The 23093-nt window shown below is 36.9% G+C and overlaps 1 protein-coding gene across 1 annotated transcript; it reads left to right on the top strand.

The window, feature by feature from the left end:
* Positions 1 to 911: 911 nt before the first annotated feature.
* tmem222b (transmembrane protein 222b) lies at positions 912 to 22573 on the top strand (the record flags this gene model as incomplete). The annotated part of the gene is given in 7 exon segments (XM_081375774.1): positions 912 to 930; positions 933 to 1056; positions 6308 to 6392; positions 12837 to 12868; positions 13155 to 13254; positions 13470 to 13600; positions 22054 to 22573. Coding segments are annotated over 7 exon segments (579 nt in total). The 3' UTR covers positions 22142 to 22573.
* Between the last annotated feature and the right edge of the window lie 520 nt (positions 22574 to 23093).

Raw genomic sequence — 23093 nt, 5'->3', positions numbered from 1 at the left:
TACAGCACTGAGGGAAATCTTGAGGTTAATTGATCTACAGCTTACAAAAGGATCAGATACTGCAAATGCTAAAGTTTAAGTGGGCTATATTGAACAGTTAAACACATCCAAGGAAATAGATGTTTCTAGTAAGTAATCAAACATTTTTCACACAGTAAATTGTGTTCAGGGCTGCTAGAGCTCCTCTCATATATTATCATATCTCTCCTTATTAAAGTGAATTCATAACAAAATAACACAATTAGTAGTACTCGCATGGTGATTTTTTAAAAAAAAATTATGTATGAAAGATTCATTCACAAAATGAAGTGCAAACAAACCAACTCTGTTTTTTTTTTTTTTTAAATATATATTGTTGGTTTAACTTAAAAAAAAAGTAAGTTACCTGGTTGCCTTAAAAAATGTAAGTTGATACAACAAAAGAGATTGGTTTATTACATAGAAACTCAATATTATGTTATCTGAACCACATTAATTATCTAAGCTGATTTGACAAAAGATAAAAAGTTGTGATGACAAATAATGAAAAAATACAATTAAAGAAGCAATTAAAAATATACATTTTTATTTATTGTTCATAATTTGGCAACAGTATTAATGTTTCATTTATCTTCTAATTTATCTTGATGCATGAGGCCATTGTTTTATTTGATATTCTTTTTGTATTGATGTAATAAATAGCCTAAAGGCTATAACGTGATGCTCAGATACTCAGCCACACTTTGTCAAATTACTTATTTTACTGTATATCCTTGTCAAATAGGTCCTCCCATAATGGTTAGTAGGCTACTTGAAGTGTTTTCACTTGATATTTGCCATAGATAATGTGTGTGGTCTGCAGTGGCCGAAGGGACCCCGGAAACGCGCCGCGCGTGTCGCCAGCGCGCTGCAGCTTCCAGGAAGCGGAACGAATGAAGTTCATTTCTCACAGCTGGTGATGGCGGATGCTGTCGAAATAGAGACCATGAAGAATTATAACATAGCGTTTGAGAGGATAGACCCGAGCATAAGCCGCTATCCCTACTGTATTGTATGGACGCCAATCCCCGTGTTATCGTGAGTGATCCTCGCCTCCACTGTTGCTTTTGCTTCATGTTTATGTTTTGAAAGCGATTCAGTCCCGTATAAAAGAGGTTTGTGTTTATAATGGATGCATTACACACCAAACATTAGGCTACACCAGCAAGCGTCATTGAGCAATTGCGCTGTGGAGTGTGGACTGATCTGTTGATTTGGCAGCGGTCCGTTGCGTCGCGTCGCGAAGCGTTGACAGCGGTGTAAATCGTGTATTGTTAAACATTAACTGATTTGGCATTTGAACTAGTTTTCCTGACAAGAAAACCCTGCTCGGTGTGTTTAAGAGTAGTTCCTAAAATGAAATAAAAATGTTGCTCGGGAATTCTTCCCCGGAACACAAAATTCTAATTCGAACACCGAGCACACGTTCCTGGAATATATAATAAAAAAAAAAAATAAAAAAAATGATCACACTCTTTGAATTTGAAACAATAAGAGTGGATGGGGACTCGGGCTCTTGTGAGTGGATGGAGACTGGAGCTGCTCCAAAAATGACAAAAAGTAGCCATACAACTCATGCTTTATTTTCTGAATATAGCATTGTGTGAGGAACAGACATAAATTTAGATTGTTATTTGCTAAAATAGTATGTGTTTGTAATAAAAGTGTGGAGTGTGAAGGTTAGAAAAAAAATAATTTAGTGCTTCAGTGATTACATATTTTTTGTATACCTGTAAGTTAGCATCACACTGACTTTCTCAACAAAAACCTAATAGGATTATGATTCTTATTATTTTTTACATTTTTTTTGGTAATCATAATAAGCTAATTATCAATCAATAATGAAATGTACACAACTTTTATGAATAAATACAATATGCAGAAGTAAAAAGCTAAACAAACTACGCCACGGTTGTAGACTTAAACGTCACCACCATTAAGCTTCCATCAACTCTTTCAATCTTTATTACAAAAAAAAATCGCAGCACTCTATTTAACAAACCTGCTGTAATGTACATTTAAGCTGACTTTTTGAATGTACCAGGGTTCCCGTGGAAATCCTGAAAATAAGACAGTGGCACCTTACTGCAGTACATGAGATCCAGGGGGTGGAGTTGGATCCAGATCTAAGGGGTGGAGATTGATAGGTTTAGGGGTGGGTTTAGGGATCAGGGGGTGGAGATGGGTAGGTTTAGGTATATGTAAGGTGGGAGGAGTTGGATCTGGATCCAACTCCTCCCTCTGGATTTCATGTTTACATTGAGATTTCCAAGCCTGCAAAAGTAATGGAAATTTCAAGAATCCCTAAAACTCTTGGAAATTTCAGTAAATATTTAATTTGCTAAAATGTGACCCTGGATCACAAAACCAGTCACGAGTCGCACGGGTTTATTTGTGGCAATAGCCAACGATACATTGTATGGGTCAAAATGATCGATTTTTCTTTTATGCCAAAAATCATTAGTATATTAAGTAAAGATCATGTTCCATGAAGATATTTTGTACATTTCCTACCGTAAATATATAAAACATTTATTTGTGTGAGTGAATGCAGCACAATCGCGAACATAAATGCACAACTTTAAAGGCGATTTTCTCAATGTTTCAATTTTTTTGCATCCTCAGATTCCAGATTTTCAATAGTTGTATCTCGACCAAATATTGTCCTATCCTAACAAACTATATATATCAATGGAAAGCTTATTTATTCAGCTTTCAGGTGATGTATAATCTTCATTTAAAAAAAATTTAGCCATGTGACTGGTTTTGTGGTCTAGGGTCACAAATCAACATTTTTTAACTTTGTGTTTTTATATTTCTTATAATTTGATTTTGCTGTTCGCAGTGCTTCATGCTCATGGGATTGTAGTTCTTTCCATCACTATAACCAATAAGTATGGAAGCTTGTTTCCGCCACAGTGTACACAATTCTGACCTTTTTTTTCATCTCTTTATAACTCGCGATTTCGAGTTGACTTTATTTCTCAGAATTGTGAGGCGTAAACTCACAATTGCAAGTTATAAAGAGATATAAGCTCGCAATTCGGATTTTTTTTGTATAAAATCAAATGAGATTTTACACTTTTGGTCAGCTTCTGTCTTTTGTTTGTCAGATAACAAAGTGATTACAGTGTTTTTTCTTCTCTGTACAGAAAAGTATTGTAGAAGTACCATGGTACAGTGATGTATCAGATGGTCATACCATGCCTTTTACATAACATGGCGCTGAATGATTACCATATTGAAGTATTGTGGTATTTACTAGGGATGCAACGGTACACGGTAAAATACCGGACCGTTCGGTCAGCCCTGCACGGGACAATCTACCCTCGTGTCCCGCGGTACTTCGGTTTTGCCATTGAGTTCGCGCTGATACTTTTAGTTTTTGCTTTAGGCGCCGTTCACATATCGCGCCTAAAAACGCGTAGAAAACGCTAGGCGCGCCGCGTTCTCCTTTTTTCCAAAGCGCTAGGGCGGTTGCGCTCCGGAGGCGTCTGTCGTTGCTAAAGCAACCATCAGCTGCGCTCTGTTTGGTTCTTGTCACGTGACCTACGGTGCGCTTGCGGCATTCTGGAAAGTTGAGAATTTTCTGCTGGGGACATCGTTAGTGCCAACCGGTCTCGCCTTGCACCAGACAGTGTTGATAGACTCATCTTTTTGCACAAAAATCTCTCAATAGTGGATGAGTAAATAACATTGCACTTTGTATCCTGAAATCAGTATTTTTTCATTATATTATTTTGCTCTGCTTTTTTTTATTCAAAGCACAAGCTAATTTATGTTTGTTAAAGGTAAAAGTGCACTTTTTCTTTCACATTGATCACTTCATATACCAGTTATCAAGGTTTGGAATTGGGATCCACTTGAATATTTTGAAGTGTGTTTGTTTACATTTTGTATTTCATATAAGTGATAGTTGAAGAGGTTGTATTACTTAGTGTTGTTCAGTACAGACTAGAGTGTTAATTTATTCCATACATTGATGTTCTTCCTACTGTGACATTCTGTTTATGCTCATAAGAAAAATAAAACATATTTTTGGGATGAAATAGCAGTCTCTTTCTGCACAAAACATGTACCGAAACCGAACCGAGACCGTGGCCCAAAAACCGAGGTACGGACCGTACCGTGGGCTATCTGTACCGTTGCACCCCTAGTATTTACACCTGGGTATTTTAAAGAATACCATAGTAATACCTTTATAAGTGCAGTACCATGGTGTCTTTTAATACTTTTTTATTTGTTTCAAATGGTTCATATTATTTAAAGTGATTGGACACCATTTTGTAATGCATATCTCAGTAATTCGATAACATGCATTATAATTTAAGACCATTAGTTGCAAAGACGACACCTTTGCTGAATCTTTAATGCATTGGTCTGGATGGAACTTAAGTTCACTAACATCAACAGGAGGCACCCATTATGTTCTCATCTGGGATCACAATCCAAACTCCTAATAATCATATTTGCTGAGATTACACTGATTACAGCTGATATTAGACATGTCCCCTGGTGTCTTCCACTGCAGATTATCTCAGTGTGAGAGTTCCTTGCCTCATGTTTTGTTTGTCTCCTGTATTTGGGTCAGTGGCTTGCTCTGTAGGACACTCTGTGATAAATATGCACATGGACAGGACTGTATCTGGGGTGCCGGCGTATACCCTACTCCACTTCAGAAACTCCACTGGGGCTATTTTATCCAGGATATTCATACCATTATTCATATTACACCCCGAAAAACCTTTTTTTAATTACTTTGATAGGAATTTTGGTCTAGTGTCAAATCCTCTTCCTTATCTGGTTGTCCTTTGGATTGCAGGTTCTGTTGCCCTGCTTGTTTGAATTCCAAAGCCAAAATAACATGAATATGAATCAGCAGGGGAAGCTGGATTTTAGCCAGGTGTATGATATTGAAAAGGGCACTCTCCAGCATCAAGCCTTGCGCTCACTTAGCTGTCTTCCCAAAACACACACAAGTGTATGTGTAATTCCACCCCTTGTGAACAATTTCAGTTTTTTTTTTATAGGCAATTTCCTTTTTTATTTTTGCTCTTGCCATGCAAGTCTTGTAGCACCCCTAAGGGGTTTATTTTGCGTCATGCCAAAGTTTAATGTCCCTGACATCAGGAACAGCTTACAAAAATTAGGATATTACTGATGTTTTTTATGTTTAAAAATAAAATGTGAAAATATATTGAGCTTGTTAACCACAGACCTTAAGTCTTTTTGTCCCACTTAATTTAAATTCTTAACCGTAGTCTTAAATTCTTCTCTATTAAATATGAGAAGAAAGAAATAACAGAAAGAACAGCAGTCATCACAGACACTGCAAAAAATGTGCAATGCAAGAATTTTATTTTTTCATGATTTTATTTTATTAGACCCCATGAAATTCACCATTTGTTTGATTGACAGGCGATCTGACCAGTCATAACTCAGAATCTGCCCTTTTGTCCAACAAACAAACCAGACAGGAGAGTGGACTTAAACTTGAAAAATGGTGTGACGTCTTTCCGTGGTTGAAAAAACATACCTTCTGATGTTCATTCATGTTTATTTCGTGCTATAGCTAGTGGGAAGAGATGATCGGTTCGTGCCGCTTGAACTGAGCTGCTACAGCGATCTGTCACGACACATTAAAGAGCCACAAAACTGTAATTATTGATTGAATTTCTTACAAAATTACAAAATTTGAAAGCTGAGTGTTTCATACCAATAGTAACCTGCTCTGCACAGATGACGTCAAAACTATCCCCGTTCATAAGACTCCGCGAAAACTACTAAAAACACTGTGATATGCATGTCAAGCCAGCAGATGGTGATGTCACTGTGTAAAGTAACACTATGCGCCTACATTGGTATCGTTTTCAAAAACTTGCACTTCGAAACCTGTTTTAAAAAGTTTGTGTTTTCAGGCCCTGAAAACACCGTTGTTGTCTGAATGAACGGCCAAAACCCATAAAAGGATCTCCGTTTTTACAGTTGAAAACATTGTTGTGTAAGCGGCCCCTAATAAGTGTTGAGGTCTCTATATGGCAGTGTAGCCTACTCCTAAAAGTTAAATTTATTACCAACATTATATAAAATATAAATATTTAAATAAAATAGAAAAATTAAAAACAAAAATAATATAGTTATGAAAAACCAAAACAATTTAAAAATGTAAAATAAATATAACCATTTACCATTTTTATTCCTGTGGGGCAAAAACGTTTTTCCAATAAAACAGAATGCAACGTGTTTTCATTGCTTTCATTTATCCCATTGTTTGTTTTTACCCTTTCAGATGGCTTTTTCCATTCATTGGCCATATGGGCATCTGCACTTCCACTGGAGTGATCCGTGATTTTGCAGGTCCATACTTTGTCTCAGTAAGTATGTTTACATGCACGGTTTGTCTGTCCAAGAATACATGAGAAAGTGCATAATTGGATTTTTTAAATACAAGTTGCACATCTCCTCTTTCAGAGAAAACGCACAATGCCAATTCTATTCTCTAATTAACAGGAATAAATGGAGGACAATGCCTAGATATACTAACATGATCTAAGGTCTGTCTGTCTGACTTTTTTGTTCAAGCCTCTGGAAAAATTAAAACACAATAAAATAGTACAAGAAATTACTAAAATAGTCCTAATAAAAAAAATTTTTTTCATTTATTTCCGTAATGCATCTTTTATCGGTTAACATTAGAAAGATAAAAATATTGTTTGTTGTTTGTCTGTTGTAAGCTTTTTAGATGCACATTCTTAAGGCCCAAGTATTAATTTTCCGCGTTCTGCTTCGTTCCGTCTTGTCCGCACAGCTTTCATGGTATATTCAACCGCGGTTGGACGTGTTCGACACATGCGAAGTACAATTGCTTTTTATACTCTACCAGACGTCAGAGGGCAGCAGAGTCGTGTTATTTATAGGATATATCTGTGGATTTCATGCAAAGTTTAGAAAAAACGATGGAGCCTTCTCCATATGCATAAAAAAATATGCTGCTTTGTTTACTGTTGTATCGCTCTTTGTGCACTCTTTGTATAAATATACTTTGGGTTTTAAAGGGATAGGCCTAGTTCACCCCAAAATTAAAATTTTGTCATCAAGTTGTTGACTTCTGTTCATCTTCGGAACATAAATGAAGATATTTATTCTCTCATTCTTTTGAAAGTCCTCCGGAACGCGATTGGGCTGGTTATTTTTTTATTAGCACTTGGGTTTTGTTGTGCAGACCTGGCAACCCTGAATGATTAAAGGGTTAGTTCACCCAAAAATGAAAATTATGTCATTAATGACTCACCCTCATGTCGTTCCAAGCCCGTAAGACCTCCGTTCATCTTCGGAACACAGTTTAAGATATTTTAGATTTAGTCCGAGAGCTTTCTGTTCCTCCATTAAAGTCAATGGACGTGTCACTGTTCACGTCCAGAAAGGCAATACAGACATCATCAAAGTAGTCCATGTGACATCAGTGGCTCAATCTTAAGTTTATAAAGCGACGAGAATACTTTTTGTGCCCAAAAACAAACAAAAATAACGACTTTATTCCACTATTCATTTCCTTCTCTCTGGGCCTCGTAGTGTTTTTGCGCAGCGCGTCTGTGTTGCACGTCACCACGTAGGCTCACTATTGGCCGACGCTGGTCATGTGTGATGCGTGATGACGTGCAACACTGCGCAAAAACACTACGAGGCCCAGAGAGAAGGAAATGCATAGTGGAATAAAGTCGTTATTTTTGTTTGTTTTTGGGCACAAAAAGTATTCTCGTCGCTTTATAAACTTAAGATTGAGCCACTGATGTCACATGGACTACTTTGATGATGTCTGTATTGCCTTTCTGGACGTGAACAGTGACACGTCCATTGACTTTAATGGAGGAACAGAAAGCTCTCGGACTAAATCTAAAATATCTTAAACTGTGTTCCGAAGATGAACGGAGGTCTTACGGGCTTGGAACGACATGAGGGTGAGTCATTAATGACATAATTTTCATTTTTGGGTGAACTAACCCTTTAACGCTTCCTCAATGAACACTGATTGTTGTGACAGTAGTCATCATGGTAAAATTGAATTGAAAGTATTTCCAAAAAGAGTATGCCGTTAAATTGAGAAGTTCCTGCAGGAAAACACCTGCATTTCTTTGAGCTTCAATGAACATGTTTGCGAACACCTTTTCACAAGTGGAGAGAGAACGCATGCCCACGGTTGCCAGATTGCATAAATTGAGTATAAAATTGGGAAAATTTCCAAGTTGTGCAGGTTTAAATCTCTCACTAGATGGTTTGGATCTCTTTCAGTTTGGCAACAATGAGCTTGTTCAAAGCCCTTGGAGGCTTGTTACTGCTGTGTTATAAATGACCTGTGTAGACTGTGTAGACTTTGCTCCTGTCTGACCTCAACAATGTCAAATAACCTTTTGTTGACATATAAAAGTCTTATAAAGTTCGTTCCTGGTTTCAGAGAAGAATGTTCCTCTAGATAAAGGTCTCTATAATTTGCTGCAAAATTCCGTTCATAAGTGGATCGTTTTAGCTTCCACTAGAAATCACTGGAAAGTTCAATATTTGCCACCAGCTTCCTCAGTGACCCTGTACAAGCACATCCTGTTATTTCCAACAGAAAAATCTATACCTGTGCAAAAAAAGGTGCAGAGCAGAGGAGGAATCCTGTCTGTAATAGGACATGTGGTGAAAGCTACACCTCAATCCTTCTGCTCCGTGGGCTTTCTGTCCTGATAATTGCAATGTTCTCGGCCGCTTCCAGAGTTCTGGATTCTTCTTGTTAAAAAAATACATGATAGTATCTTAAAGTTCACAGTCAGGGCAACTCTATCTCATAATACACTTAGTATTAAATGGAACCACAAAAGAGATCCAGCCGCTTGTTCATAAGAATCCTGAACTAATTTGGACTAGCTGTTCAAACAAAAGTTAATTTATCATAGTACAAAAGCAGTTCTCTTCAGATTTGGACATTTATCCTTTAAGCAGATCTCTGTCAGAATGGAGCAAAAGTGAAATATCTTGGGTAGAGCAAGGCCGGTAACATGAGAGGATGTGGTTATTTGACCTGCGGTGATACGGGCCAGCGCACATTGAAGTGCACTACAATCTGCTGCACTTAAACTCCGCTTGTGGCTGACAGGGACTAAAACATGTCTAGCATGTGGAATGAGCGGGAGAAGTGGGTTGAGCTTAGTTCACAGTGAGTTCACAAGAGTTTTTGAAATTCCTAACCTGATTATTAAGTTTTAGAAGATTATGTATATGACACTTGCACATGCAAAATCTGTTGCCACAGTTAGGTGTTTTAGGTTGTTGCTAAGACATTGCTTTGTTGTTGCTTGTGTCTTAGTTTTACCACATTGCTATTTGGTTTTTAGGGTGTTGATCTATATCAAAAGAGCGCACACTGCAAAAAATCAATAATAGGATAGTTTTCTCAAAAATTAACATTAGGTCAAAATGTATTTATCTCCCCTATATGACTTTTTTTTTTCTTCAGTGAAGCATAAAAGTAGATATCTTGTTCCATTGTTTTTTTCTATACGATGTAAGCCAGTGATCACCAAAACGGTTTGGTTACCAACATTTGGTGTTTTTTTTATTTTAAAGATTTAAAAAAAGAAACGTATACATGGATGAATCATTCACAATAAGATCTATATGCATTTAGAAAATGTGACCCTGGACCACAAAACCAGTCACATGGGTCACAATTGTGAAATTGAGATGTATACATCACATGAAAGCTGAGTAAATAAGCTTTCCATTGATGTATGGTTTGTTAGAATAGGACAATATTTGGCCGGGATACAACTATTTGAACATCTGGAATCTGAGGGTGCCAAAAAATCGAAACATTGAGAAAATCGCCTTTAAAGTTGTGCATTTATGTTCGCGATTGTGCTGCATTCACTCACAAAAATAAATGTTTTATATATTTACGGTAGGAAATTTACAAAATATCTTCATGGAACATGATCTTTACTTAATATCCTAATGATTTTTGGCATAAAAGAAAAATCGATAATTTTGACCCATACAATGTATTATTGGCTATTGCCACAAATAGCCTTTGTGACTGGTTTTGTGGTCCAGGGTCACAAATAGGGTGAATTTTAAATTCATGCTGATTTGAAGTAAGTTTGACTTTCCAGTTCCTTCTCTTCCGAGAACCTCCTCTGCTCTGATTGGTCAGATGTCTCAGTCTGTTGTGATTGGTCTACCACTTACATCGAGTGCCAGAAACGAAACACCCATTACCATATCTGAATTTCAGTTCCGGAGGCTTCCTCAGCATTTGTATACACAGTGATACGTACTGTAATGATGGAGTCGGTTTTACCGTATCAATTCGAGCGCAAGTATTCATCCTTAGGAAGCGCAAGTGGATTTGCTTTTTCAGCGCAGAAAAACACGTCTTCTCAACATGTCAACAACGCAAACCAAACTCTTCCAGGCCTCAGCTACATCTAGTGTTTGAGGGCGGGTCAAATGTTGTTCACGAGCAGCCAATGAAGGCCATAGGCAGGTACTAACTTGTTAGTTTGCAACAAGTAAGACTGGAATTACTCACGACTTGTTTCGGCAGTTCAGAGACAACTGCTGCATCCAAAATCGAATACTTCTTTACTATATAGTATGCAAAAAAAACAGTTTGCCAAAAGAGTAGTATGTCTGAATACATAATATTTGAAAAATACCCGGATGACCTACTACTTCCACCGAGGTTCTGAAGTGCTCAAACAATGGACAATTTACTATCCTATAAGGCCACAGGAGGGGATTTATGAATGAAAGTGAAGCGACGCAACTGGTGCTGGTAGGTCACACAGGAACAACATAGTGGATTTAGTATGTCCAAATTTCATTTTCTACCCATATTCATACTATACAGATCATACTTTTTAAACTGTGGAAAAATAAATTCAAATTTAGTACCTACTCAGTATGCAAATTTGGAAATCTTTTTGTCGTGCACTCTGGTCTTTAAAACTTTGCAGACATTTTACAGTCACAAACGGCTATATTACACACTAAATGAAAGATTAAATTCGAAAAAGCATAATAGGGGCACTTAATACTTAATACAAGATAAATATCAATCCTAAAATTGCGAAGGAACACTGCCTAATATATTAAAATTATTATTATTTTCATAGAATCGCATATATGTATGTATCTTAAATTTAATTTTGTCTTTCTGTACTGGATTTAAAGAATTTTTACTTGTTTTGAGAATAAACAAGAGAAAAAATCATCCAGTGCAGTAAGACAAAATATTATTGTATTAAAATAAAATTAAAATAGATTAAAAAAATCAAGATATCTAAGTCCAAATTGTCCAATGAACTTTGACAAAGCAATATTTAAAACACTAATATCATTATATGTTACTTAAGATGCTGTTTTATTGTGTGGTGCCGTTCAAAGCGTGTAATAGATTTGAATGGACTGAAATAGACTTTGTTACAGTTGCCATTGAAGGGGCTTTTGTTGCCATTGGTCTTGTGGTGCTGTCAGGCAATTAGTGCTGTCATCATGATGTCAGCTGCAGCTCTGCAGTCATTAGTCACATGGCCTGGCAGAGGATTGAGCTGCCATGAGCAAAGATGGCTGATTTCAATAAACATAGTTGAGTTGAGTGGCATGCTAACGGATAGCTCCAGGTAATATAAATCTCACTGGAATACTGGATCCCACAGGGAGAAGTGTGATATCAGATATCTGTCAGGAAAGAGGGTTATGTATGGAACTTTGTTTCTGTCACAGAATAAAAAAAATAAGGTAATTGTGACTTTTTATCTCACAATTCACTGTCACTTTATATCTGATTGTATATCTGATTGTAAATAAACATCAAATAAACAATATATATATATATATATATATATATATATATATATATATATATATATTATTTGTTGATGTGTTGATTTTTTTCTCTTTTTTTTCTCAGAATTGTTTATGCATTGCAATTCAGACATTATTTATCAGAATTTTTTTATATAAACTTAAATTTGCAAGGAAAATCATAAGTGTGAGATATAAACTCGCAATTAAATGTATTTTTTTTTATCTCACAATTTTATTTCTTGTCATTCCGAGATATTTTCTCGCATTTCTGACTTTTATTTTTTGCGAATCCAAGTTCATTTCTCGCAATTCTCACTTTTATTTATTTTGCAATTTCCATGTTCGTTTCTCGTAGTTTTGACTTTTTCTTGCAAATCCAAGTTTATATCTTGCATTTCTGACTTTTATTTATTTTGCAATTCCGAGTTAATTTCTCCCAATTCTGACTTTTATTTCTTTTGCAATTCCGAGTTCATTTCTCGCAATTCTGACTTTAAATTATTGCGATTCCATCGTAAATCTGACATTTATTTCTTGCGGTTCCTTTTTCATTTCTCGCAATTCTGACTTTTATTTCTTGCGATTCCGTGTTCATTTCTCGCAATACTGACTTTTATTTCTTGCAATTCCGAGTTCATTTCTCAGAATTCTGACTTTTATTTCTTGCAATTCTAAATTTCATATCTTGCAATACTGACTTTTATTTCTTGCAATTCCGAGTTCATTTCTCAGAATTCTGACTTTTTTCCTAAGAATTGTGAGACATGGACTCATCATACAAAAAAAAGGTAGGAATTATGAGATATAAACTCACAATTTTGAAACAAGCTTCCATACATATGTTATGATTTTCTTTTCTTTTTTTTTTGTTTAAAGCACGCACACCTAGGCTTTGGGCTTTGTTGTTTGTTAGTTGTCACATTCTACACACATACAGAGTTTAACAGTCTATTTTGCTGCTCTTGCAGGAAGACAACATGGCGTTTGGAAGACCAACAAAGTGAGTCAATGTTGCTGTGTTGAGTTGGTCAGCATACTCAAAACATTACTTTTTTGTTGGGAATCAACCGGCTTACTAGTTCTCTCTGTATATTAAGCTGGAAAACAAGAAAGTATTTATGATCCAAGAAATTACACATCACTTTTAAGGTCCTCCAAAAGTGGTTCTAAAAGAAATGACTTGGCTTGTTCAACTGCATTGTGGGGTTAGGCTTTTCCTGATACATGTGCTTCATTATACATACTGGCCATGTATTTGCTGCAGTATTTATCTGTTTTATTCCCAGGTACTGGATGTTAGATGTAAGTAAAGTGCATGCCAGTAGTGGATCTAACACCTGGGACACAGCAGTTCACAATGCATCAGAAGAGTATAAACAGAGAATGGTAATATGTGTTTCTTCCCTATTTCGCATTAAAAGTGTTGAAATCTATAATGTACAGTAATGAACTACAGTCAGAAAATCGAAAACAGTAAATGTTGATATCCTATGTAACAGTTTATTACAGAATGATTTAGAGGGGAAAACAATTCTTTGAGCATCCATTCAGAAAAAAAAATGCTGTTTATATCCTGACATTTATCTCTGCTTTCCTTCCAGCACAACCTTTGTTGTGACAATTGTCACTCACATGTTGCCATGGCACTGAACTTGATGCAATATGACAACAGCACCTCATGGAATATGGTGAATCTCTGCCTACTGTCGCTCATTCATGGCAAACACGTCAGGTGAGATTAATAGAGCTGTGCACATTCACACTGTTGCTTTCAAATATATGTTTGTGGATGTGTTTGTGCTTTGATCAGATTTCTGCATTAGAAAATCCTTTGTTTGGTTTGTGCAACTTTACAAATAGGTTTTCAACTTGCTGTTGTCCAGATTAGGATACTGCTAAATTACAAGCTACACATTATTATATCTGACTAGACTCAACTTATGACAAGTTATCCTTTTTAAATGTAGTTAGCTACACACCAGGCTACTAAATGTAAGTACACTACCGGTCATCATTTTTAATTAACTAATACTTTTATTCAGCAAGGAATGGATGCATTAAATTGATCAAAAGTGACAGTAAAGACTGTTACAAATGTATAATAGTGTTACAGAAGATTTATTTCAAATAAATGCTGTTCTTTTAAACTTTCTATTCATCAAATAATTCAAAAAAAATCACAGTTTGCACAAAAAATATGAAGGAGGTCTATTTTACACATTAATGATTGATAATAAGAAATGTTTCTTGAGCAGCAAATCAACATATTTCTCTGAAGGATCATGTAACACAGAGGACTGGAGTAATGATGCTGAAAATTCAGCTTTGCCATTTCACAATATTGCTTTTTGTGCTGTATTTTGATCGAATAAAAGCAGCCTTGGTGAGCATAAAAGACTTTTAAAAAATCTTACCGACCCCAAACTTTGAACGCTTGTTCAGTAGATAATTACACTGAACGTAATTAGATGGGGAAATGTATTTTCTAAAATATAACTATCAGATAATGCCTTTTTTTCAGATCAGTATTTATCTGCCTCAAAAACACTGATTATATCACTCATAATCACTGATGATAATGGCTTTTTTTCACTTGTACTGCAATATGAGGAGCACTACACAGTGTAGACTGGATGTAAGCTCAAAACTTTGTGATAAATGTCCTCATTTGAACTAGTAATTCTTTTCAAAAAAGGAACCTACAGACCTAAAGTAGAGCACCACTGCAGTGTATTTTATCATTTCAACTAAAAGTTTAGATGTAGTATTTTTTAATAGAGATGATGAGGTGCACCTCATAGTAACCTTGAGTTGAATATGCAACAAACATGAACGGATATTATGAATATATTCATTCCATGGATTACAGGGATTCTTTTAATTGTCAAGCAGATCTTGAGGTCTGAATATTATTACTGACTGTGTCAACAGATGATATACTCATATACGCCCTGATATACTCATGGCGAAGTTCTTTTTCGTTCTTCGCTTAGGGGTAAAAAGAAGTTTTAAATACGTGAGCAGCGATATACTATTAATGAACATCCCAACGTCGCCCACACTACTAAGTATGGTGCTTAGATGAATGATAATATGTGCTGCTCGCTTTCCACTCAATAACAAAAAAAAAAAATTCTGTGGTTAGGAAACAGTAGTTAAGAAAGCATCTGATCATATTAAAGGGTTAGTTCACCCAAAAATGAAAATTCTGTCAGTAATTACTCACCCTCATGTTGTTCCAACCCCGTAAGACTTTCGTTCATCTTCGGAACATAAATTAAGATATTTTTGATTAAATCTGAGTGCTGTCTCACTCCTCCACAGGCTTATGGACACTATAACTTGCTGGCCCAGAAAATGTATTAAAGACATCGTTAATATAGTCCAAGTGACTCCAGTGGCTCAATCTTAAGTTTATAAAGCGACGAGAATGCGCAAATGTTTTTTGTGCGCAAAAACAAACAAAAATAACAACTTTATTCCACTATTCATTTCATTCTCTCTCTGTGCCTCGAGTTAGTTTACGTTGTGTTTTTGCGCAGCGCGTCTGTGTTGCACGTCACCACGTAGGCTCACTATTGGGCGATGCTGGTCATGTGTGTGATGTGCAACACAGACGCGCTACGCAAAAACACTTCGTGAAAAGACTCGAGGCCCAGAGAGAAGGAAATGAAAAGTGGAATAAAGTCGTTATTTTTGTTTGTTTTTGCGCACAAAAAGTATTCTCGTCGCTTTATAAACTTAAGATTGAACCACTGGAGTCACTTGGACTATATTAATGATGTCTTTAATACATTTTCTGGGCCAGCAAGTTATAGTGTCCATAAGCCTGTGGAGGAGTGAGCCAGCACTCAGATTTCATCAAAAATATCTTAATTTCTGTTCCGAAGATGAACGAAGGTCTTACGCGGTTGGAACAACATTACGGTGAGTAATTACTGACAGAATTTTCATTTTTGGGTGAACTAACCCTTTAATGTGGACATGTTGGCATCAGCTCTGCAATTCGGCACTCTAGTCGTATCATGTTTATGCATATACCATTATACCATGGTCTGTCTGAATATTTTATTCTGATTGGATGGAAGGTTTGCAACAAAACTGTTTAATACACAGGTAGTTCCAGTCAGTTTAAAGGAACACTCCGACTTTTTGGGACTTTAGCTTATTCACAGTATCCCCCAGAGTTAGATAAGTCCATACATACCTTTTTCATTTCTGTGCGTTCTGTAAGTGTTATTTCACGCACCCACCGCTAGCCTAGCTTAGCATAAAGACTGGATGTAAATGGATAAGGTAGCATACTAATCCCAATAAGTGACAAAATAATGCAAACATTTTCCTATTTACATGTTGTGATCTGTATAGTCACAGCGTGTACAAATAACAAGGCTATATGAGACAGAGACCATTTTTAATCGTATAAATACTGGGAACTATATTCTCACTAGGCGTAGGAGCACAGCTACTTGGGCGGAGGGATTAGCGCAGCACACGAGACGCCCTGTGGTGAGGAGCAGAGAGTTCGCTCAGAGTTGGAGTAATAGAGTCAGCAATTACTAGATAGTAAATTTATAGTTTACAATCATGGGTGTTCGCTGTATTGTAAAGAGCTGCGACAATAAACAGGGGAGACCAGGTAATACTATGATGTTTCATAGAATTCCAACCAAAAACGCTGACCTGATGAATCGATGGCTACTTGTTCTGGGTATAGATCCAAACACACCTGTAAACACCATCAAGAAGTATTTCGTTTGCTCTGAACATTTTACTATAGACGACTATTTTGAAAAAATGCAAGTTGCCACACGGACCATGAAACGTGTGCTAAAGGATACAGCCATCCCATCGATAATAAAGACAGGACAAATTGGATCACCTGTTGCTGCCTGCGGTAAGTGTTCTGTTATGTTTTGAGATGACTAACATTAGCCATACTGTAACAGTGCCATGCTAATGTAATGTAACCTTAGTAATGACACTATTATCTGAATAGGGGCTCCGTGTATCCCCTTTATTGTTATTATTGTGTTGTCATGAACACACTGTATCGCTCAGTAACAAATGAGCGGCGCTAAATGTAACTCTCAGGACTGTAACATTAGTGACGCAAATATTTTGATTGTCATCAAGCCTTGACATTGATGGCAATACCCGGTCCCATTCATTACAACAAAGGCACTCGGTTTCTGTCGGCATAGGTTGGCATGTTCCACATTTACACCACCAGTCCGTGTATGTTCTGATTCTCCCCTCGACATCAATCTGTTCGGCATCTTGTCTTACAGCTTCCAAAGTTTGTAACTCCTCGTCTGTGTATTCTGGCTCAAAACTATATGGTTCTGGATCTTGGTTTGATACCCAGTAAAATTCCTCTGACAATTCCTCAAAGTCAGCCATGATCACGAGTCACGTTCGCTACTAGCTAGTTAGTCACGTTTGTTTTGTTTACGGAACCATCAACAGGGCGTCTCGTGTGCTGCGCTAATCACTCCGCCCAAGTAGCTGTGCTCCTACGCCTAGTGAGAATATAGTTCCCAGTATTTATACGATTAAAAATGGTCTCTGTCTCATATAGCCTTGTTATTTGTACACGCTGTGACTATACAGATCACAACATGTAAATAGGAAAATGCATTATTTTGTCACTTATTGGGATTAGTATGCTACCTTATCCATTTACATCCAGTCTTTGTGCTAAGCTAGGCTAGCGGTGGGTGCGTCAAATAACACTTACAGAACGCACAGAAATGAAAAAGGTATGTATGGACTTATCTAACTCTGGGGGATACTGTGAATAAGCTAAAGTCCCAAAAAGTCGGAGTGTTCCTTTAATCACCGGTCTGTATTAATGCATTGCTTTCATTGAAGCACACACACACACACACACACATCACTCGCTGTGTAATAATTAATTCATATAAATGCTTTCAAATAAATGTAATCTTACCGCACTAGTTTATCTCTGTGTCTGATTTAAAGTGGCAGTACGCTACATCTAACAGGCCATAACTGACAAAAATAACTGTAATTTTTATTCTTCCGGTCAAATATTGCACTGCAAACATCAGTAACATCAATAACAAACGACCATGGTACAAGCGGGTTTATTTACGGCTAGCTGTGTATTAAACTATTTAAATGTACTCCGCTTCGCATTGGGTGGTTCTTTGACTCCACGTCGTGCTTTAAAATGGTTTAATGCACAGATAGCCATTGATTATCCATTACTTATACAATAGATTGCTTTAAAGCAAGCAGCTTTACAGTATTAAACATGAAAAAACAGACAGACAGACAGACTTATTGTCACTTTCAATTAGAATTACAAATTAAATTTCTAGAATAAAGCAGATCTCAATTGTCCTCATGTTTTTACTGTGTCGTGAACAGAAGAAATGAACTGGAGAAGATTGCAGAACCTCAGAGCACACCTACATAAGCCAGTGGTGGTTTGAAGGTATTCGAGCTGGTGCAAACATTTCCAGAAATTTCTTTTTTCCAGAAAATCTTGTTTCGAACTCCCGAAGCAGGCTTCGTGTTGGCCCGATTTTGTTTGAAATGACGCCACACCAGTTCATTCTTTGATTTCATTTCAGGTATATCTAGGCCTTTAGCCTTTCAGATGTCATTTGATTCTAGATTCATGATTCAAGTGAGGTCATAAAAAATAAAGTGCATCATTAGTAGAATGCGCTATATGCTTCTGTTATATGATATTCTAGAATGGATAGATTTTTTAACTTTTCATTGTTTGTATCACTCCTCCAGTATATGTGTTTGTGGCCATTTTGTATCCTAAGTTCAGTTTAAATCCTATCTGCTGCAGGATTGCATAATTATAGGACTGAGATTGGACCCAGTGCTCTGTTTTGGGTGTCAGCTAAAAAGATTTCTACATGGCACCTGAAGCTGTCCACTCAAGTCTAATAAGGGATTGTTTCAGACACAACTTTTTTTTTTTTTGTTGCAGCCTACTGGTTGCTTTCTGAGAACACAATGCATGTGCATTGGCCCCAAGGGACTGAGAGGGAATCACGCAAGGATAGACTGTCATGGCGTCTCTCTGGCACCCAGGTGTAATTGAAAGCGTTGCGTTGAGTGCATGTTTCTCCTGGCCGAAAGTGTTCAGTGTGCATCCATCACTGTTTATTATGAGAATTCTACTGTCAGTCACTAAAAGGAACTGCCGGTATGAACTCATGATGCAGCTATTTTGTCCTCCAACTTGGGGAAGCACATTGTTGTGGTTGCATCAGAATATAGAGTAATTGGAAGTCAGACAGAGCCAGAATTTCGACTCTCAGCATGAAGTCTGGTCCAGTTTGCAACATATTCTAATTTTGCTGCATATTCTAGTCTTATATTGTTAAATCAACAAATGGTGTATCTGCTGTTTAGGGGAATGTAATGTGATATCACAGTAATCATTTTTGTTTTTCACCTTTGTTTTGTTTGTTTTATATGCGATTGAATAGTGTTTGCTTAAGGCAAGCATTACCCTTGTGCAAAAAGTGTGCTTAATTGTATTGAATGTGCACTTGTAGTCTTAAAAGTATATATTTAAAAAAAAAAAATGGACTGGACTGGCAGATAATATATTAATGAAATAACAGCTAAGCATACTTGAATTTTACCTTAAACTTCCATGACTGTTTCTTAACACACACTGAAGTAGACTTTTAAAAAGTGCACTTTGTAATAATGCCAAACTAAAAAGTATTTTTTTTTAATAATATTTTGTTGTACTTTAAAGTACACTTATTATGACCGCCGCTAGCGTAGCTAGCGAAAGCGGTCATATAGGGATTGTCAAAGTTTTTTTTTTTTTTTTTTTTTTTTGTCACCTACTGAATTTTTCGTCAACGATACCAGGGACACCGAAGCACCGGGGAACATGAAATTTTGTGGGCATGTAGCCCCACTAGACTTTTACGGAAAAATTTCGTTTGGTCCCCGGGGGCCACTCCCCCCCCCCCGAGCTGGGCCCCCCCAAACCCCAAAAATGCAGTTTTTCCTACATAACTACCTGAACCGTGGCACCGAGGATGACGAATTTTTTATGGTATGTTGGTCTTAAGGGCCCACATCAACCTAGCCCATAATCGATTGTCAAAGTTTTTTTTTTTTTTCCCTCAATCTACTGAATTTTTCGTCAACGATACCAGGGACACCGAAACACCGGGGAACATGAAATTTTGTGGGCATGTAGCCCCACTAGACTTTTACGGAAAAATTTCGTTTGGTCCCCGGGGGCCACTCCCCCCCCCCCCCCGAGCTGGGCCCCCCCAAACCCCAAAAATGCAGTTTTTCCTACATAACTACATGAACCGTGGCACAGAGGATGAAGAAATTTTTATGGTATGTTGGTCTTAAGGGCCCACATCAACCTAGCCCATAATCACTCATTTGTGATTTACGCCCCTCCCATAAAAAATGAAAATGCAATATTATTCTACTTTAATCGCCCCTATCTTCAGTGGAGATGTTCAGAACTGCACCATATTTCATGTGTATGATTAACTTGACATCCTCTGGGGGTATGCGAAGTTTCGTAGAATTTCATCCATGGGGGGGTATAAAATAAATTCATCTATGTGCACATTTAGTGACTGTACACTCATCGGCCTGTAGATGGTGCTGTTGAGCGAAGGGTTGCTGGTTTAGGATGATACTGTCACACACACTGACATCCACACGCACAGACACACAACCATACAAATCCACATGCACAGACACACACACACAAACACACACGCGCACACACATGTACGCACGCACACATACACGCACAGACACACACATACACAAACACACACACAGACATGCACATACTACTACTTTTTTTAGGTATATACATAAACACGCAATACAGCCAAATTGCTCCATGTCATTTATTTTTGTGGAAAGCCAGTGCAGGCCTGAGCGGCGGTCATATTTTGTACCGCCCTGCGGTACATCTAGTTTTGATGTATTTACTAACATACTAAAAAACATGTAAAGTGCTTTAATATAATTTTTTCTGTAGTGTGTTATTGAATATTACTTTTAAAGTTAAAATATTTTTAACTTTAAGTGCTAAATTGCAACTAAATATGTAATTATTGGTTTAAAAAAAATGGCTTACATGTTTTAGAAGAAATAACATTAAACTATATTTTAGCTTACCATAAATGCTTGTCAGCACATTTTAACTCAGAAACAAGGTGCTGAGTGATTTAGAACAACAAAGAACAATAACTATAAAGATAACGATATAGAGGAATAGTTGGGGTCACTTTCAGAACGATTTTTTTCCCAATGAGAAAACACGACAACCAGTCAGAATCCATTCGAATTTAAGGGCTCGCACATTTAAAATGGCTGACAACATTGCGGAGAAGTTCATTGCAGAGGTCCAGAAAAATCCCTCACTGTTTGACAAGTTAAACCCCCTTTTCAAGGATACTTTAAAGAAAATGGATATATGGAAAACAATCGGTCATATTCTCTAAATTAATGTTGAAAAGTATTAACGAGATGCGATCAAGTGGCAAACAGTGTAGCCTTACATACAATTACCTCAGGTATCCAGCACTAACTTTGACAACATTATCTTGTCGACCACTAGTTATCGCTATAGTTATCTTTATAGTTATCGTTATTGGTGTGCATGCTTATAATGCTAACTATGGTAATCTGCAGGCAGCGCAAAAAGACAGGTGTTTTTTTTATCTAGTGAGCCTTCAGCATTATCCACCTTTCAATCAAATAACACCAAAGCCTGTTATCTTCTTAAAAAAATATTTGAGAACTTCTTAAGAATTCATCAAGAATTGCACTTAGGAACATTCTTACAAACTTCTTTGAATTGATCTTAACTTTCTTGGCTGATTTCCGTGAATCCGGACCCATAACATTACAGAGACTTTGGGGTGGGCTCTTTATTTGAATCCAGTTATAACACCTTCTTAACTGCATAGCAACCAGAACACCATAGCAACCACCAACAGCACATCAGTGCCTTGGCAAACTACGAACCATTCAGAAACCACCGGAACACCTTCGCATCATGGCGGCACGTTTTGCACAGACAAACACCACTAGCATACGAAAACGATTCTTTTGCGCTTTCGTCTTCGCTTAATTTATCTCGCTTCCTGTGTCCCTCTCACTGACATTTTTTGTTCTGTCTTTCTACAGTTGCGTTGGCTTGCTGAAGACCTGGCTTCCGTTCTGCATCTTAACCAGCGTCATCCTGGCTGTTGCCCTGTCTCTAAACCTGCGATGACCGAGCAGGATCAGATAGAGGTGGGGCGGCTCAGGGTGAGTGGGCACAATGTCCGGTGCCCATCGGGGACACATATCTTCAGCTTAAGGGGGACTCCAATGAATGTCAACTTGAAGTCCGGCTCTTCAGTGGGTTCAGGAGCTACACGTCAAACATCAAATGCTAGACCTCTTTGTCGTAGGGTAGAGACAGCACATACACCATGGCTTCAATGTCTTGTGGTGATGTAAGAAACGCTATTCTCAAAAATCTGTCTTCCAAAGGCATGACTTTGGTGTCTCTCTTGAGGGTTTTGGTGCTCATTCATTGTTTGGTTAGATTTTGATCTCCAAACTATAACTGCTGTTTAGGAAAAGTAACACTATTACTTATATTGTCTTGTATACATTGTCTTATATTTGAAATATAACTTGAATATTTCTAAGGATGCTATGTTCTTTCTGAGAACATAGTTTATTGCAAAATCAGTGCATTATATATTGAGATATAAGTTACTGGAAGATGGATTTCCCTTCTTGCCATGCATATGAAAGCTTATTTTAATTATCACTTTTAATATTGTTTTTATTTAAGAACACACTTTGTCATTTTATTGGCAAGGCTAACCATCAACAAATATCAAATATAGCTTTTGCTTTTAATATTTTAGATTGGCATGCTTTAAAATGTAATTGTTTTATGTATTTGTGTGTGTGTGTATATATATATATATATATATATATATATATATATATACACACACACACACATACAAAAATTGATAATTAATGCATAAGCAAAGTCTTGTATTCATTATAGATTTAAAGCAGTCTTTGCATCAAACTATTGTTACCAGCTATTATTATATTGCATAATTTATATTTTATTAATTTACTAGTTATATAACATATTTATGAAATGGCATTCTCACCCTATTTGCTTAAAGTGGAATGTGGCATATTCCTAAGTGAAA

This window comes from Scardinius erythrophthalmus (assembly GCF_964197995.2).
Source record: "Scardinius erythrophthalmus genome assembly, chromosome: 10".
Taxonomy (NCBI): Eukaryota; Metazoa; Chordata; class Actinopteri; order Cypriniformes; family Leuciscidae; genus Scardinius; species Scardinius erythrophthalmus.
This window is presented reverse-complemented; position numbering and strand designations above follow the sequence as displayed.